The sequence below is a fragment of the Sinocyclocheilus grahami genome, unplaced genomic scaffold (genome assembly GCF_001515645.1).
Source record: "Sinocyclocheilus grahami isolate Dianchi unplaced genomic scaffold, SAMN03320097.WGS_v1.1 scaffold449.1, whole genome shotgun sequence".
Classification (NCBI taxonomy): Eukaryota; Metazoa; Chordata; class Actinopteri; order Cypriniformes; family Cyprinidae; genus Sinocyclocheilus; species Sinocyclocheilus grahami.
In genome coordinates, this window is record NW_015505628.1 from 543,445 (window position 1) to 558,002 (window position 14,558).

General features: G+C 33.3%; 1 protein-coding gene across 1 annotated transcript in view; it reads left to right on the forward strand.

Annotated features, from left to right (window-relative positions):
* The window catches only part of LOC107552403 (zinc finger protein GLI2-like), a 113,608-nt gene that overhangs the window by 89,160 nt on the left and 9,890 nt on the right, over positions 1-14,558 (forward strand). Inside the window, exons 7-12 of the mRNA XM_016234275.1 lie at positions 1,037-1,238; positions 2,625-2,811; positions 4,422-4,532; positions 10,222-10,356; positions 12,579-12,728; positions 13,583-13,747. Of these exons, the coding sequence (XP_016089761.1) occupies positions 1,037-1,238; positions 2,625-2,811; positions 4,422-4,532; positions 10,222-10,356; positions 12,579-12,728; positions 13,583-13,747 (950 nt within the window). The remainder of the gene's footprint in view (positions 1-1,036; positions 1,239-2,624; positions 2,812-4,421; positions 4,533-10,221; positions 10,357-12,578; positions 12,729-13,582; positions 13,748-14,558) is intronic.

The following is a 14,558-nucleotide window of genomic DNA, read 5'->3' on the forward strand; positions in this document are numbered from 1 at the left end:
GGATAGATAGATAGATAGATAGATAGATAGATAGATAGATAGATAGATAGATAGATAGATAGATAGATAGATAGATAGATAGATGGATAGATAGATAGAATAATTTGTGTTAATGAATTGCACAATAAACAATTATTAATAAAGTAAAATAAAATTAGATTACATTTTTTACACACAATGTTACCAAAGCATAAGTAACTGTAGGAGCACTTTAATTATTAAATTATTAGATATTATTTAATAATTATTTTAATAGCTGGTTTTATTTGTAAGTTATATTTAGTTTGTAAAATAATATTTTAAATATATATTTTTTTAAATGGTAAAAAAATAAAATAATTTAAAATAATATTTTAACTTATTTTTTATTTTTAAATAATATTATAAAATGTTAATTTCGAATATTTTTATTGACTGGTTGATATTGATTGGATTTCAAATCCTGAATAATTTGCATTGATGAGTTGCACAATAAACATTTATTAGGAAAGTAAAATAAATTTAGATTTTTTTTTTACCCACAATATTACTACCAAAGTAACAGTAGGGGAACTTTAATTATTGAATAATTCAATGTTGTTTTCTAATTAAATATATATTTTTATTTGTAAACATTATAAATATATATTTTAATAGTTTAATATAATATTAAAACTTTTTTTTTTATTAATATTATAAAACAATATATTAATAATACACCATATTAACAAATTACCTAAATGTAGGGGCAAATTAAATATTTAAGAATATTTTAAATACTTGTTTATTTGTAAAGTAATATTTTAAATATTTGAATTATTTTTACACATTGTAAAAAATACAATCTTTTATTTTAAATAATATTTAATTTAAAATATATATATATTATAACATCATATTCTATTTAAAGTAATATTTTTAATATTTTTGATTGATTGACTGATATTAACTGGTTTTTAAATAATATTAAATAATTTTAAAAAATTAATAATTGATGAATTGCACAATAAACATTTATTAAGAGAGTAAAATCTATTTTGATTTGATGTCTCAACAGTGTCGCGGTTTCCCAGTCCTCGTCTGACGCCGCGCTTGAGCCGGAAGCGAGCTCTGTCCATCTCTCCGCTCTCAGACGCCAGTATCGACCTGCAGACCATGATCCGCACCTCGCCCAACTCTCTGGTGGCCTACATCAACAACTCTCGCTCCAGCTCGGCCGCCAGCAGCTCTTATGGGCACCTGTCCGTCGGAGGCATCAGGTACACAGGGTTGCCAGGTCCCAGAAAAATGTCCAGCCCAAAGCTTACTCAAAACCCGGCCAAAAAGATTGAAAAATAGCCAAATTTTTAATTTTTGATTTTTAACTTTAACCGTTGCAGTCTATCAGTCGTATAATGCATGGCAATGGTAACAAAATCTATGAGAGAATTTTAATTTAGGACCCCATAAAATCCATTTTGATTTTCCCTAAATTCTTTTCCGTTTTATTTAGTTTGTATTTGATTATTTAATACAAATGTATCATCAAAAAACGTGTCTAATGAAATGATTACTAAAACTTTTTAACAATTTAATCAATCTTTTAAAATATAATCAAATGTAACAAAACATTGCATTTTTATTTTTGCCAAATAATAAAAAAAAAATAACAAAACTGCATGTTTTGTCATATGTAACATGTTTCTGTTAAAAATTCCTTCACGTTTGTTGTCCAGTTTTTCAAATGAAATGGTGAAAAGCCCTGAAATGCCTCTCGGAGAGGCTCTGAAGATGAACTTCATGTGTTCATGTCCTCATATGTGTCTCTGCAGCACAAAAGCAGTGTTGAGTCGCTGGGGGATATTTGTAGCAATAACCAACAATACATTGTATGGGTCACAATTATACATTTCTCTTTTATGCCAAAAATCATTAGGATATTATATATTTTGGGGGAAGTCGTGGCCTAATGGTTAGAGAGTCGGACTCATAACCCAAAGGTTGTGGGTTCGAGTCTCGTACCGGCAGGGATTGTAGGTGGGGGGAGTGAATGTACAGCGCTCTCTCCCACCTTCAATACCATGACTGAGGTGCCCTTGAGCAAGGCACCGAACCCCCAACTGCTCCCCGGGCGCCACAGCATAAATGGCTGCCCACTGCTCCGTGTGTGTGTTCACTGCTGTGTGTGCACTTTGGATGGGATGAATGCAGAGCACTAATTCCAAGTATGGGTTACCATACTTGGCCACATGTCACTTCACTTTTTTTCCATGAAGATATTTTGTCAATTTCCTACCGTAAATATATCAAAACTTAATTTTTGATTAGTAATATGCATTGCTAAGAACTTCATTTGAACAACTTTAAAGATGATTTTCTCAATATTTAGATGTTTTTGCACCCTCAGATTCCAGATTTTCAAATAGTTGTATCTCAGCCAAATATTGTCCTAATGCATAAATCTCAATTTCACAAAATTGACCCTTATGACTGGTTTTGTGCTCCAGGGTCACATATAGGGAGATGCAGATGCTGAAATCACCGATTTGTCTATAGATAAACTTACAGTACAGTACATTATAAAACTAGCCAAGAAAACCGCGGCCCTGGCAACACTGCAGGTACAGACCGGATTGAATGTTAGTGCTTTTTTTTTCTCCCTGCAGTCCGTCGTTCCCGTTCCCGCACTCCATCAATCCGGTGGCGTATCAGCAGCTGTTGTCCCAGCAGAGAGGCCTCAGTGCGTTCGGACACACGCCGCCGCTCCTCCAGCCGTCTCCCAGCTTCTCCAGCAGACACCCGCTGAGCCTCTCCTCCCTGCAGACGCCCTCCGCCAGAGACCCCGAGACCCAGGTACCAGTTACACTCATCAGCCTCCGTCAGTTTCTCACAATGCTTTTTATTCGTTTCATTTTATATTCGTTTAATAATATTAACTTTCATTTTTATTTTATATTATATTAAATTAATATTTTTCATTTGATATTAATTTCATGTACAAAAGGTGCTATACAAATACATAATAATAATGAAAATATAATCATTGGTTAAATCGTTTATTTTAAAACTATTTTTACTATTATTATTATATTTTAATGCTGTTAATCGCGATTAATTGCATCCAAAATAAAAGTTTTTGTTTACATAATATATGTGTGTGTGCTGTGTATATTTATTATATATATATAAATACACACCCATGCATGTATATATTTATGAAAAATATGTTATGCTTATATATTAAATATATTTATATATTATATAAATGTTTATACATGTAAATATTTTCCAAATATATACTGAATGTGTGTATTTATATATATACATAATTAATAAACACAGCACACACACATATATTATGTAAAAAAAACTTTTATTTTGGATGCAATTAATAATTTGACAGCACTAATATATTTGTATAGCACCTTTTATACATAATACTTAGTAATAGAAGTAATAATAATAAATACATATTTTATAATAAATTATTATATTTTATATTATTATTATTATTATTATTAATGTTATTTTTATGTATAAAAATTTCTATACAAATAATATTATTATTAATAAAATAATAAAAATGTTAATTCTTGTTGAATAACAATTATTTATTATTTATTTATTTATTTATTTATTATTATTATTTATAAGCAACTTATTAATACATTTGTGTAGCACCTTTTATACATTAATTGTTTATATTTATATTACGTATTTATATATTTGTATTTTATTTATAAAATTAGTTTATATATAAAAGGTGCTATATGAATAGAAGCAGTAATAATAATATTTTATAAATTATTATGTTTTATTATATTATTTTTCTAGTTGTAATAATAATCTTAAAATAAATATATAAATAGTTATTTTATTATAATATTATATTTATTGTACTGATAATAACAATTAGTAGTTGTATACGCAACATTTATACATAAAAATTATTTATCTATAAGAGGTGCTATGCAATTATTATTACTAATAATTATTATTATTTTACAATAAATTATTATATATTATTATTATTTGTATAGCACCTTTTATACATAAAAATATTTATTAAAGGTGCTGTTCAAATAATACATAAATTCATAACATTAAGCAAATATTTTACTATAAATTAGCATAATTTATTATAATGTTTTATTTATAATCAGACTAAACTATTATTCATTCATTAATAATGCATTGTAATGGAAAAAATAAATACATTTAAAATAAATAAGCCCAGCCTGATTATTATTAGAGTGGAGAGTTGAAGCTGCACACTCATCATGAGAGCACATGTTGCTGGCTGTGGTTGTGCTGCTGTCACGTTCAGCCGAGCAGAACCACACAGCGCTTACAAACTCTGTCAGCACTTTGGGTCGCAGCTAAACGCTTCTGCTGCGTTCACAGCACATGTGCTCATTGCAGACGGTGACTGCTGCTCTCGCTTCCCTTCCCTCCTTCTTTAGAACACGAATGACGACTCTGCAGTCAGCAGCACGGTAAACCCCCTGAACAACAAGAGGTCAAAGGTCAAGGCAGAGTTGGACAGGCCGCGACCTTTATCGCCTTGCTCTCCGGTAAGAAAATACTGTGGCTCTGTCACAAAACCTTAAAAAAAAGTTAACATCCTAAATCAACTGGAAGTTCAAGGCCCACACATAAATATTGAGTAAATCACATGCTAATATAAAGAGAAAATAAATGTTGTTATATGAATATATGAATATATTTATATTAATTAATTAATTTATAATTTAAAGTTTAATGTTTACTGAATATTTTTATACTAATATTAATCTAAGGTAGAATGTATTATATTAGTATATAATATTAATAAATAAATTTATGTCATTAAAATATATTCATATTAATTCATGAATTATTTTATAATAGTAATTAATATTAATATAAAGTAGAATGGATTATATTAATATAATTAAGTAATTAACTATATTTATTTTTGTGTGTGCAGTGTATTGTAGTATTTAAAAATTGTTTTAAAAGTAGTAACATAAATTATAATAATTTGCATTTTAATTAGATTTAACTATTTTATTATATATTAATTAATTTTGGATTAATATTCACTGCAGATTTAATATATTATACTTATATTATGTACTTATAATTATACTACATTTTAATATTAATATAAAGTGGAATATATTGTATTAATATAATAATATATTACAAAAACATATAAAATATATGCAGTAAATATTAAAATAAAATATAATTTATTAGATTAATATATAATGTTACAATAATTATACATATTTTATATTAAAACAAAAATATTAAACCAATAATGTTTGTTTGTCTGTGGCGTATTTAAAAATTAATTCATATATGTTACATTCCATTTTAATTAGATTTATTATAACAATTTTTTAGCGCCAATATTTTTCATTATTGAATAATATACATTTAAAATGAGCATCTCTTGAATGCATAATAGATTTTTTCTAAGGTTGTAGCCGTGCATTCTTGGATAGCTTTGAGATGCTTCTATTGAATCTGGCTTGTAATAATCTATGATCTCTTAAAATGCTGTCTAGGTAGGCAGCTGACTAGATTATGGAACAGAAGACAGAAAACTTACAGAAACAACAGGCAGCAAAAGGCCCATGTGTCCTGTTATTCCAGGAAAAAAAAACTGGATTTTTCTCTCGGAAATGCTCCGCACTGATCAATGACGGGCCAGGAGGCCCCCGGGAGCCGCTGGCGTCCCCTGACCCCTTTCTTCGCATGCGCCGCGCAAGAAAAACTCCAGCTGATAAGAGCTTTACACGCGCTGACTCGCTCGCTCACCGCGTTTCTCTCGCGGCCGTGTAAACTGTGCCAGAGCACTTCATTTTAATGAAATATTGGCCGGCCGTTATTGTCACCTGAGAGTTTTTTCCCCCTCTCTTTCTCTCTCTCTCGCACGGCTCATCTTTTGACAAATCTGCGGCTGCTCTTGGCGGTGAGGCTGGTTGGTGCTTGATGCATGGGGAATAAGGCGGCTGGCGTCGTCTTGGGGCCAACAGAATTGATGAAGATAGCTCACGGGGCAGAGATAAACATGCTGCAGTCAGCACGCCTCGCGTGTGTGTTGCATCGCTACCCACAGCAGTGCAGCAGTCCGATCGCTCTTAACACCACACACGCGTTCCTACAAGCGCACAATTAATGCTTCGTCTTCGTACTACGAATCTGGCCGAGTAAATAATATATCAGCGTTCAGGGAGTGCTGATATAGAGTACAACGGCACGTTTCGCACGCCGTTTGTCTGCCTAACGTCAGCAAGATTCAACGTTTTTTTAATGTCAAATTCGATGTCAATAGGATTTTCGTTTGCAAACAAAATTCAACGTCTGTCCAGTGTTTGGGTTTTGACGTCAACCCAATTTTTGTTTTCAACCAACATTTTATGTCTGTCCGATATTGTACGTTGTAAATCATATATCAGCATTCAGGGAGTGCCGATATTGAGCACAACTGCACGTTTCGCACATCGTTTTTCTGCCCAGTGGCCACTAACATCATAAGGTGTTGATATTTGGTTGAAAATAGGTTGAAAATTTGTGGAGATTGGTCTCTGTTTTAAACCTTGAAAAAATTCGGCTTAACGAATCAAGTCTCTTAATTTTTCCAAGGTCTGGGGTCCCTTCCTCCAACATGTACATAATAGTAGAACTTAAAGATTATTATACTATTTATAGTATTTATTAGTAATTATTTGTTATACTATGATTTTTGTAGTGATTTTTGTCCCTGTCCCTGATTTATATTCATTTTATGTATTTTATTTAGGCATTTTTGTCCTTTATAATTTCGTCTGGGTTTTTTGTTTTTTTGGGGTGGGGGGTCAGGTTGTTTGATTGTTGTTGTTATAAAACTAATAAAGATAATATGGCAAAGAAAATAGGTTGAATATATAACGTCACTTTCACGTAGAAAAATGACGACTGATGACATTGATATTTTGTTGGTTTTAAGTCATGGTATTAAGCAAGATTCAATGTTTTTTTTATGTTGAACCAATGCTGGATTTCGATGTAAACACGATTTTCGTTTGCAAACAAAATTCAACATCTGTCCGGTGTTTGGGGTTTTGACGTCAACCCAATTTTTTTACGACCAACATTTTACGTCAGTCCAATGTTGTATATTACAAATAATATATCAGCGTTCAGGGAGTGCCAATATAGAGTACAACACCACGTTTTGCATGCATTTTTTGTGCACAGTGGGCTGCTAATGTCGTAAGATATTTGGTTGAAAATAGGCTGAATGTATGTCTAATACCAACGTCAGTTTCACATAGAATAGTAATGACAGATGACGTTGATATTTTGTTGGTTTTAAGTCGAAAAACTTAAATTTATCATCTTTTGACGTCAAATCAACGCTGGGTTTCGATGTCAACCCAATTTTAGTTTCTAACCAAAATTCAATGTCTGTCCAATGTTGGAGGCTGACATCAAGCCAGTGTCGTGTTTTGACGTCAAAACGATTTTCACTTCCAACCAAAATTCAGTGTGTGTCCAATGTTGTAGGTTGATGTCAAGTCATCATTGGATTTTGTATGTCAACACAATTTTGGTTTCCAATCAAAATTTAACAACTGTCTAATGTTTGGGTTTTGACGTCAACACAATTTTAGTTTCCAACCAAAATTTAACGTCTGTCCAGTGTTGGAGGTAACGTAAAAACAATGTTGCATTTTGACGTTAACCTGATTTGCATTTCCAACCAAAATGTAACTTGTGATCAGTGTTAACATAAAGCCAATGTTGGAGGTCAACCTCAAGCCAACGTTGTTTTAACGTCAATCTGATTTTAATTTCCAACCAAAAATTGAACGTTTGTCTTATGTTGGAAGTTGACATTAAGTGAGCTCTAGGTTTTGATCTCAACCCAATTTTCACTTTCAACTAAAATTCAACATCTGTTCAATTTTGGAAGTTGATGTCAAGCCAAATTGAACTTTTATGTCACCCAATTTTAATTTCCATCCAAAATTCAATGTCTGTCCACCGTTGGAGGTTGACGTCCAACCAATGCTACATTTTGAAGTCAAACCGATTTTAATTTCCAATCAAAATTTAACTTGTGTTCATTGTTAACATTAAGCCAATGTTAGAGGTTGACGTCAAGCCAATGTTTAGTTTTAACGTCAACCTGATTTTCTTTTCCAACCAGTCTGTCCACTGTTGAAAGCTGACTTTATGTCAAATCTGGGATTTGACATCAAACCAATTTTCGTTTATAACCAAAATTCAATGTCTGTCTGTTGTAGGTCGACGTCAAGTCAGCTTTGGGTTTCGATGTCAACCCATTTTTCAATTTTAGCTAAAATTCAACATCTGTTCAACTTTGGAAGTTGATATCAAGCCAAACTTGAACTTTTATGTCAACCCAATTTTCAATTCTAACCAAAATTCAACATGTGTTTAAAGTTGGAGGTCGACAACAAGCCAACATTGGGTTTTAATGTTGACTCTATTTTTATTTCAACCAAATTTTAATGTCTATCCTATGTTGAAAGTTGACGTCAAGTCAACTTTGGGCTTTGACTAGGGATGTAACGATTAACCGTGAGCCGGTTGAAAATCGATTCAAATATGTGACGATTCAAATGGGTTGAGATGCTAAACAAATCACGATTCATTTAGGGTTAGGAGTTTATAAGAATGCATGTCTGAGTGGAACGTACTGTCTTTAGAAAAGTTTAGATGGTATTTTTTCTTTTCATCTTGCCTCTGTATAATGCATATTAAAGTTCATAAGTGCAGCGCTGCTTTGTTTTCAGCGGAAACCAAGGAAATGCTTTAAGCGCCACCTGCTGGCAGAGACTGAATCTGCGTCTCATTCAGCTCGTCTGCTGTTTTGGTTTCATGCAGATATTTGTATGTAGTGTTTCACAAAACTGAAGTCAAACCATTCTGTTTTTGCTTCAGATTTTGAAATTATTCAATCTACTTTAGATTAAAAACTGCTCATGTTGTATGTATGCAGCATCTTTGTTTGGATCATGATTAAAATGCAGTGTTAGCCTCTGATATTAAATGGAAAGAGCACAGACAAAGCCTTATTTTGTTTATATGAAGAGATTTATTTTATTTGTATTACTTATTTATTTGATTTGGTGGCTTGTTTTAAAATTTCTATGTAGTTTTTAACTACATTAACATTATATTTAAATTTTGTCCAAAGTGACTTACAAATGAGGACAATAGAAGCAATCAAAACTAACAAAAGAGCAATAATATGCGAGTGCTATATTAGTATATTATTATAGCGTTATATTTCAATTTCACAAAGAAATGTGCAGCATTTTGTCCAAGCAATAATAAAAGGACACATTTAATTTATCATTTGTCTTAAATCTCATTTTGTAAAAAAATAATAATAATAATCGTGAATCGAATCGAATGGTGAGTTGAGTGAATCGTTACATCCCTAGTTTTGACGTCAAACAGATTTTCATTTCCAAACAAAATTCAATGGGTTCAATGTTAGAAATTAATGTAAAGCCATTGCTGGAGATTGACAATAAGCCAGCGTTGAGTTTTGACGTCAGCTCGATTTTCATTTCCATCCAAAATGTAACATCTGTCCATTGTTGGTGTCTTACTTCCGATGCCAGCTGGGTGTGTTGCGTTTAAGTCTGTGCATTATTTCCCAATATGTAAAGCTTGATGCTTTGGCTCCTTTTGGGACTATTTTTGAAGAAAAACACTACTGCAAAATTTCATTTGTGTAAATTTGGCTTAAATATTGCGTAAACTGATCAATGAAATCATTGAACATTCTTATCATACTGTAAGTCTGTTGTGTGCAAATGTTTTTACAAACATATGATTCATCAATAATTTTCTACTAGAAATGATTATACATTTACAAAATTGTAAGAAAAACTGTACAAAAAAATGACATACTCTGGGTGTCATTATAAATGAGTTAAGATGAAATTATATACATAGACACTGAATGGTAAATATATTTCGTTTTATATATAAAGAGTAAGAAAAGAAAGGCTGTATAGGAAATCCTTTATATGAAGATGTTTAGGGTGGGTTTTATGCTAATTAAATCATGTATTTAGAATACTCTAAATTCATTAACAATAGGCGGAAATTTTTCATCAGAAGATCTCTTGTGTAATAATCCAGTTTCAAATAATTCACGCAATTAATGCCAAATGAGACCCGTTTTCTCTTGCTAACAAAGCGGTCTGCTAAAGAGCGTTTATGTGTAACGCTGCTGTTCCCCCTCAGGACCATCTGGGAAGCGCAGTGGACCTGAAGGAAGACTTGGACGACTGCAAGCAGGAGGCTGAGGTGGTATACGAGACCAACTGCCACTGGGAGAGCTGCAGCAAAGAGTACGACACACAGGAACAGCTGGTGCATGTAAGTAAGTGTGTGTGTGTGTGCGTGTGTGTGAGTGAGTGAGTGTGTGAGTGAGTGAGTGAGTGAGTGTGTGTGTGTGAGTGCGTGCGCATGCATGTCTCTGTGTGTGTGTGTGTGTGTGTGTGTGTGTGTGTGTGTGTGTGTGTGTGTGTGTGTGTGGGCGGTTGTGGGATAGTCTGACAGACGGCTGACACAGGTGAGCATTTCAGAGCTGCGCTCAGTTGGAACAGGGTCAACTTACAGTATCAATGAATATCAGCAGAACCAACATTTATTAGGTTCTAAACACCGCCAACTTTTTTGCATCTTAGACAGGAAGAGCCCGCCTCATGTGCATTTATAGTGAGAAATCAGCCAATCAGATTGGACATGACATTATGACAAAGCGTTTACTGTTTTTGTGTGCAATGTGGTCCACAGGTGTCCCATCATTTACCTAAATTTACTGACTCATTTTTGACCGAGGCAGCTGAGTGGCACAAGGTGTCACTGACCTCTGACCTCTTGACCTGTGACTCAAAGGCCACAGCGTAAATCTGTCTCAGCAGATGATCTGAATTGTCCATGTGGAACTGAGCAGCTTTAGAATACCACAGGTTAACAATCCAAGAAAATAAATGCATGATATAAAGACTTAAATGACTTAAGTAATCACTAAAAAGATTTGATTCAATAAAAGTTGTTCAACACTGAAACTATTTATCATAATGAATATTATACATAGTTTATATAATTAATATATAACATTAATTATATTTTAACGATTATATATAATATAAATACTGGAGGTTAACGTCCAGTAGGTTAATGTAATTTTCATTTCCAAACAAAATTTGACATTTGTTGAATATTAGAAGTTGATGTAAAGCCATAATTGTATTTTCAATATTATAGATATTTTATAAAATAAATATATAATATTAATTATAATTAAAAATCTGAATCTTATTTTAAATAATTCAATGTTTAATTTTTTTTAATCATCTGTATATTCAATATTCAGAATCATTCAGGAGCTGGAAACAATCCACACACACACACACACACACATCCTCCACGTCATTATGGCCACATCTGTAGACTTTCCATCATGTTGCACAACACTGAACTGCTCCAGATCACTGATAAAACACTCACACACACACACACACACACAGGCGCTATGTTCCTCTTTAAGCCTGTAACGAGCCGTTATCAGTGTGTATCACTTGTGTAAACAGATGTGAGTGTGTGATCTAGTGAAGATCTCACTGAGTGACTGAAGAGACAGTGAGAGTGAATCAGTGTGTTTCAGTGGTATGGACGGCTCTTTCTGCTTCACTGATCGGCTGGAATGCCACAGAAACGCCACAGGACAAGTGCATGCTGGGATAGATCAAGAGCAGACCTGAGAGCATCTCAGGAAAGCACGTCAAACCATCACACAGAAAGCAGTTAGTCGTGAACACACACCAGAAAAACACCTTTGACCCAATTCAAACTTTATTAGCATGCTTAAAAGAAATCATATATATATCCTGTATTTGAGACTAGGGTTGCAAAGGGGTGGAAAATTTCCAAAAATCCCTGAAATATTCTAAAAAAAATAATCCTGGAAAGTTTCCAAAATTTCTGGAATGTTTTCGAAATGTGGAAATTTTCCACCTTTTTGAAACCCTATTTGAGACTATATATATATTTTTTTTTTTTTTTTTTTAAACCAAAACACCAGTTGATTTAAAGACACTGAGGCTAGTTCAAACATGATTAAGAAAAATGAAGAGAGACGATCCTGCAGCGTTTGAAAGGCACTGGAGCCACTTTGTGTACATTACCAAGAATCCCTTAAAAGCCGTTTGCGTAAGTACACAGAGAGTGTTAGTAATTGCAAATTTGTGTCTCTCTCAGATCTGAGGTTTCTCAGTTTAAAAACACACTCTCTCACAATCACACACCATCACATTTTCTTATTCCTGTCTGACAGATGTGGAGGACGCAGATGCTCGTGATGGATAGTGCTGCTCTACAATTGGCCAATAGGCAAATGGGCTCCTCAGAAGCTCAAATTGCTTTATTTTCTCAAGTCTTGCGTCCAAACGACGCCAATTGGGCTGTTTTTTCGCACGACACGTGAAAACAGCACGGCCAATTAGACCTTAAAACACAACGCTGACATTACAAAGGGGAGGCGAGACGTCCGAGACACAGAGTGAAAGTGAGCTGTTGTGTTTGTGTGTTCGCAGCACATCAATAACGAACACATCCACGGGGAGAAGAAGGAGTTCGTGTGCCGCTGGGAGGAGTGTTCGCGCGAGCAGAAGCCCTTTAAAGCGCAGTACATGCTGGTGGTTCATATGCGCAGACACACCGGGGAGAAACCGCACAAGTGCACTGTGAGTCAGTCGTACACACCTACAGTTAACTAGCTGTCTGAATGAGGGCATACCGTAGACCTAGTACAAATTAACTCTAACCATAAAATAAAACTTGCATTTTTATACTTTAAAAAAAGCATGAAAAATAAACATGTAAATGTCCCCAAACTACAGCTAAGAATTTTTTTTATATATACTTTAAAAAATGTATACAAAATATTTGGAATTTTTTTTTAAATAAATGTAAATGTCCCAAAACTACAAGCTAAGTAAATTTGCATTTGTATACTTAAAAAAGAAAGAAAAAAAAAATATATATATATATATATATATATATATATATAAACAAATAATAATACAATTTTGAAACAATTGTGAAACTTAATTTTTTTTTGCAAAATATTATGTATGCAAAATAAATAAATAAATACATTGTCTCAAAACTACAGCAAAAAAAAAAACATGAAATGTCCTCAAACTACAGCTAAGAAAACTTGGATTTTTATACTTTAAATATGCATTTAAAAAAAAATAAAAAATACATACATAAAAATGTCTCAATACTACTGCCAAAAAAATTTTTTTAATGCAATGTCCTCAAACTACAGTTAAGAAAACTTGTGTTTGTGTCCACAAACTACGGTCAAGTAAACCCACACTAAACAACTATATCCACACATATACATTAAACATGTTAAAGTGTTTTATATCAAGCATAATTCTGTGTGAATTCCAAACAATAGATCATGGCACTAGCAACTCCAAAGTCATGGATTTGTTTTCCAGGGAAAAAATATTGCTTAAATTGCAAAGCAAAGTGGCTTTGGATAAAAGCATCTGTCAGATGAGCTTTATGAATGTGTGTGTTTCAGTTCGAGGGCTGCTCTAAGGCGTACTCACGTCTGGAGAATCTGAAAACACACCTGCGCTCACACACCGGAGAGAAACCCTATGTGTGTGACCACGAGGGCTGCAACAAGGCCTTCTCCAACGCCTCGGACCGAGCCAAACACCAGAACCGCACACACTCCAATGAGGTAAACACACACTCGCCTTCATCCGGCACAACCCTGCAGTCAAAGTGTTTACACAAACATTCACAGAATTCATCTACTTACTTTATTATCATTCATACATGACTAAAATATGAACATATCCAGGTCATATTTCAAACCATAATGTAAAAAAATAAAATTTTGTGTATATATATATATATATATATATATATATATATATATATATATATGTGAGACCCTGGACCACAAAAGCAGTCTGAAGTCGCTATTTGTACAAATAGCCAAAAAAACATGTATGGGTCAAAATTATCGATTTTTCTTTTATGCCAAAAATCATTAGGATATTAAGTAAAGATCATGTTCCATGAAGATATTTTGTAAATTTCATACCGTAAATATATCAAAACTTAATTTTTGATTAGTAATATGCATTGCTAAGAACTTCATTTGAACAACTTAAAGGGGTCATATGATGCGATTTCAAGTTGTTCTTTCTCTTTGGAGTGTTACAAGCTGATTGTGCATAGATAAGATCCCTGAAGTTGCAAAGACTAAAGTCTCAAAACCAAAGAGATATTCTTTATCAAAGATAAGACTCTGCCACGCCCCCCTAAAACGGCTCGTTCTAACACGCCCCCACATATCTACCTCACTATGTGGAAATAGTAGCATAATGCCGCCCAAATGTGCACGCAAAGAAAGAAGGCGTGGTTTCAATAACCGCAGTTAATGTTGAAGCAGCATGTCAGGCGCGCGTGTGTGTGTGTGTGTGTGTGTGTGTGTGTGTGTGTGTGTGTGTGTGTGTGTGTGTGTGTGTGTGTGTGTGTGTGTG